Genomic DNA, 4,877 nt, shown 5'->3' with positions numbered 1-4,877 from the left:
GAGGAGGGACAACTGGAGAGGACGAACAACTGGAGAGGAGGGGACAACTGGAGAGGAGGGGACAACTGGAGAGGGGGACAACTGGAGAGGAAGGGGACAACTGGAGAGGAGGGGACAACTGGAGAGGGGGGGACAACTGGAGAGGAGGGGACAACTGGAGAGGAGGGGACAACTGGAGAGGGGGGACAACTGGAGAGGAGGGGACAACTGGAGAGGAGGGGACAACTGACAACTGGAAGAGGAGGGGACAACTGAAGAGGAGGGGACAACTGGAGAGGAGGGGACAACTGGAGATGAGGGAACAACTGGAGAGGAGGGGACAACTGGAGAGGACGATGACAACTGGAGAGGAGGGGACAACTGGAGAGGAGGGGACAACTGGAGAGGACGATGACAACTGGAGAGGAGGGGAAACTGGAGAGGAGGGGACAACTGGAGAGGAGGGGACAACTGGAGAGGAAGGTGGCAACTGGAGAGGAGGGGAAAACTGGAGAGGACAACTGACAACTGGAGAGGATGGGACAACTGGAGAGGAGGGGAAAACTGGAGAGGACAATGACAACTGGAGAGGAGGGGAAAACTGGAGAGGGGGGACAACTGAAGAGGAGGGGACAACTGAAGAGGAGGGGATAACTGGAGAGTAGGGGACAACTGGAGAGTAGGGGACAACTGGAGAGGAGGGGACAACTGGAGAGGGGGGACAACTGGAGAGGAGGGGATAACTGGAGAGGACGATGACAACTGGAGAGGAGGGGAAAATTGGTGAGGAGGGAACAACTGGAGAGGACGATGACAACTGGAGAGGACGATGACAACTGGAGAGGAGGGGACAACTGGAGAAGACGGGACAACTGGAGAAGAGGGGAAAACTGGAGAGGGGGACAACTGGAGAGGAGGGGACAACTGGAGAGGACGATGACAACTGGAGAGGAGGGGGTGACAACTGGAGAGGACGATGACAACTGGAGAGGAGATGACAACTGGAGAGGACAACTTCAACTGGAGAAGACGATGACAACTGGAGAGGAGGGGACAACTGGAGAGGAGGGGACAACTGGAGAGGAGGGGACAACTGGAGAGGAGGGGACAACTGGAGAGGACGATGACAACTGGAGAGGAGGACAACTGGAGAGGACGATGACAACTGGAGAGGAGGGGACAACTGGAGAGGAGGGAACAACTGGAGAGGAGGGGACAACTGGAGAGGAGGGGACAACTGGAGAGGAGGGGACAACTGGAGAGGAGGGACAACTGGAGAGGACGATGACAACTGGAGAGGACGATGACAACTGGAGAGGACGATGACAACTGGAGAGGACGATGACAACTGGAGAGGAGGGGACAACTGGAGAGGACGATGACAACTGGAGAGGAGGGGACAACTGGAGAGGAGGGGACAACTGGAGAGGACGATGACAACTGGAGAGGAGGGGACAACTGGAGAGGACAATGACAACTGGAGAGGAGGGGACAACTGGAGAGGGGTGGACAACTGGAGAGGTTTGTAAGTCATTTATTATTATCTAGAGTTTGTTTACCTGATGTCATGATGCTCTGGATATACAATCCCTAAACATACACATAAAAAGGTATTCTCTCTCTCTCTCTCTCTCTCTCGCTCTGTTCTCCTCTTCTCTCTGCAGTAGACAGTTCAGTAGAGTGTCTTGATTATCAAGCTCCCACTGACACAGATAGTACACATATCCCACTCTCTCCCCTTACTATCTCCTTCCCTCTTCCCTCCTTCACCCCCTCATCTTCAGACACTGCCTCTGCCCTTGCCACTGTCTCCTCTCCTCAGGCATCCTGGGGGAAATCGATGACAACATCACCAACACTATCACAACATTATATCAATGCTGTCGAAGCAAAGGCAGGCCGATCGTTACCACGGAGATGAGACGTTGCCACATCAGTTACGGGCAGAAAAGCCCTCTGATAGGGCGATAGAGTAGCATTGATTAATCTATTACAGAGAGAGAGAGAGAGAGAGAGAGAGAGAGATAGCATTAGTGTTTATCAGAGAGGTTTAAATGGCCTGTCAGGGAAAAGTTGGAATGAAGGCAGGAGGCACTGTGTGGGTGTGTCTGTGTGTGTGTGTGTTTCAATGGCCGGAGGAGTTGACTCAGGTTGTTGAGACAGGATGTGGCTCTCCTTTCTGTTAGCAGAGGTTAAAGGTCAGTGTCAGAGTGAAAAGATGGGGTGCAGAGGGGAAATGGGAACCGGCAAATGTAAACCAGTTTCTAAAAGGTGAGCTAAGTCATGAAAGAGGAGGAAGAGAGGGACATTACTAAACTAACCAGGGTAGACTGGAGAGAGAGGTGATAGGAGAGACTGTGAGAGTAAGTAGAGAAGAGGAGTGGAGGCAGCCCAGTCTGGCTAACCCACTCTCAGACAGTCAGTAACCATTACGTAAGCTAAGTGCCCAGCACTTAGCAGATGAGAGGCCAGAATCTAATCCGGTAAAAAGCAGCAGCAACTCAAATGCAGGATATCCACTGAGCCAGAGCCAGCCATAATCCCACGCCTTGACCCAAATATCCTGCAGTATGTGTGAGTGTATTAATGGCATGTGTGTGCATCTTGTGTGTTCATATGTACCTTTGTTAGAGTGTTGCTTACTTGTAAATGAGTGTACTATATCTCTGTATGTGTATCCTAGCAAAGTGTATATGTTTTTGTCATGTATGTGTTGTGTGTGTCCTGCCTGGGTGTGTGTCCTGTCTGATGTGTGTGTCCTGTCTGCATGTGTGTCACGTGTGCATGTGTGTGTCCTGTCTGGGTGTGTGTCCTGTCCGATGTGTGTGTTCTGCCTGTGTGTGTGTGCTGTCTGGGTGTGTGTCCTGTTTGATGTGTGTGTCCTGTCTGTGTGTGTTTTCTGCCTGGGTGTATGTCCTGTCTGGGTGTATGTCCTGTCTGGGTGTGTGTTCTGTCTGATGTATGTGTTCTGCCTGGGTGTGTGTCCATTCTGGGTGTGTGTCCTGCCCGCATGTGTGCCATGTGTGCATGTGTGTGTCCTGCCTGTGTGTATGTCCTGTCTCTCTGTCTGTGTGTGTGAGTGTTTGTTTAGGATTAGCAGCTTCATGTTGACTCTGAACAACATCATCCCAGACCTCTATTCACCAGAGTCTCATCCACTTACCCCCAGCCAACCCAACCCAAACACCAGCCCCATGTCTCAACCTCATCCACTTACCTCCAGCCACCCCCAGCCCAAACACCAGCCCCATGTCCCAACCTCATCCACCTACCCCCAGCCCAAACACCAGCCCCATGTCTCAACCTCATCCACCTTTCCCCCAGCCACCCCCAGCCCAAACACCAGCCCCATATCTCAACCTCATCCACCTTTCCCCCAGCCACCCCCAGCCCAAACACCAGCCCCATATCTCAACCTCATCCACCTTTCCCCCAGCCACCCCCAGCCCAAACACCAGCCCCATGTCTCAACCTCATCCACCTTTCCCCCAGCCACCCCCAGCCCAAACACCAGCCCCATATCTCAACCTCATCCACCTTTCCCCCAGCCACCCCCAGCCCAAACACCAGCCCCATATCTCAACCTCATCCACCTTTCCCCCAGCCACCCCCAGCCCAAACACCAGCCCCATGTCTCAACCTCATCCACCTTTCCCCAGCCACCCCCAGCCCAAACACCAGCCCCATATCTCAACCTCATCCACCTTTCCCCCAGCCACCCCCAGCCCAAACACCAGCCCCATATCTCAACCTCATCCACCTTTCCCCCAGCCACCCCCAGCCCAAACACCAGCCCCATTTTCCAACCTTAAACCATGTGCATGTCATCCAGCTAGATTACACCATCATAATTACAGATTTACTGCTGTGCAAAAGAACTGGGCCAATGTCAAACATGAGCCACTTACACACATATCCCAGACCATACTTAAAACCTGTTAAGCTTCCCCCCTACTTTTTCGGAAATTCTGTTAAAAATCGCGCAACATTTTGGCGTCCTGCTACTCAGGCCAGGAATATAGTATATGCATATGATTAGTATGTGTGGATAGAAAACACTCAGACGTTTCCAAAACTGTTTAAATCACGGCTGTGACTATAACAGAACGTCTGTTTCATCGAAAAGCGCAGGAAAATCTGATCACTGGAGATGGAAAAAAATATCCATGCGCCACTCCCATGAATTGTTAAAGGTGAACCGTAATATATGAGGCCAAGCTTGCAGTACCTACAGCTTCCACAGGGTGTATAGAGTCTCCTCATTTGAATCTGAATTGATTCTTGGTAGATCCGACCAAAGGGAACCGATTCTCTCCGACCACCGACCCGAGGCATTGTCTCTGTGTTTTTCCGGACATTTTTCCACACGGCAGGCTATCGAATTTACATCGCCTCCTGATGATTTTTATAGCTTATTAACGTGTAGTTATACCTAAAGTTGCATTAGAAAGGTATTTCGAAGTGTTTTGTGAAAGTTTATCGTCGAATTTTTAACTTTTAAAAAATGACGTTACGTTATGAAACGCTCTTTTTTCCGTTTTCCACACAGTCTTCATAGATCGATATCTAGGCTATATATGGACCGATTTAATCCAAAAAAGACCCAGTATTGATTATGGGACATCAAGGTGTGCAAAGAAAGAAGATGGTCAAAGGTAATTAATGTTTTATATTTTATTGTGCGGTTTGTGTAGCGCCGACTATGCTAATTCTTTTGTTTACATCCCCTACGGGTCTTTTGGGGTGTTGCATGCTATCAGATAATAGCTTCTCATGCTTTCGCCGAAAAGCATTTTAAAAATCTGACACGGTGGCTAGATTCACAATGACTGTAGCTTTATTTCAATACCAAACATGTGTATTTTAATGAACGTTTGCGTTTTAACTAATACTATTAG

General features: G+C 50.1%; 1 protein-coding gene across 1 annotated transcript; it reads left to right on the top strand.

Moving 5' to 3' along the window:
• Window positions 1–3,083: 3,083 nt before the first annotated feature.
• On the top strand, window positions 3,084–3,791 carry LOC121838956 (extensin-like). Its single transcript, XM_042294934.1, has one exon. It carries the CDS (start codon window positions 3,084–3,086, stop codon window positions 3,789–3,791), a length of 708 nt encoding a protein of 235 aa, XP_042150868.1.
• Window positions 3,792–4,877: the final 1,086 nt, after the last annotated feature.

The sequence above is a fragment of the Oncorhynchus tshawytscha genome, linkage group LG13, assembly GCF_018296145.1.
Source record: "Oncorhynchus tshawytscha isolate Ot180627B linkage group LG13, Otsh_v2.0, whole genome shotgun sequence".
NCBI classification, from domain to species: Eukaryota; Metazoa; Chordata; class Actinopteri; order Salmoniformes; family Salmonidae; genus Oncorhynchus; species Oncorhynchus tshawytscha.
This window is presented reverse-complemented; position numbering and strand designations above follow the sequence as displayed.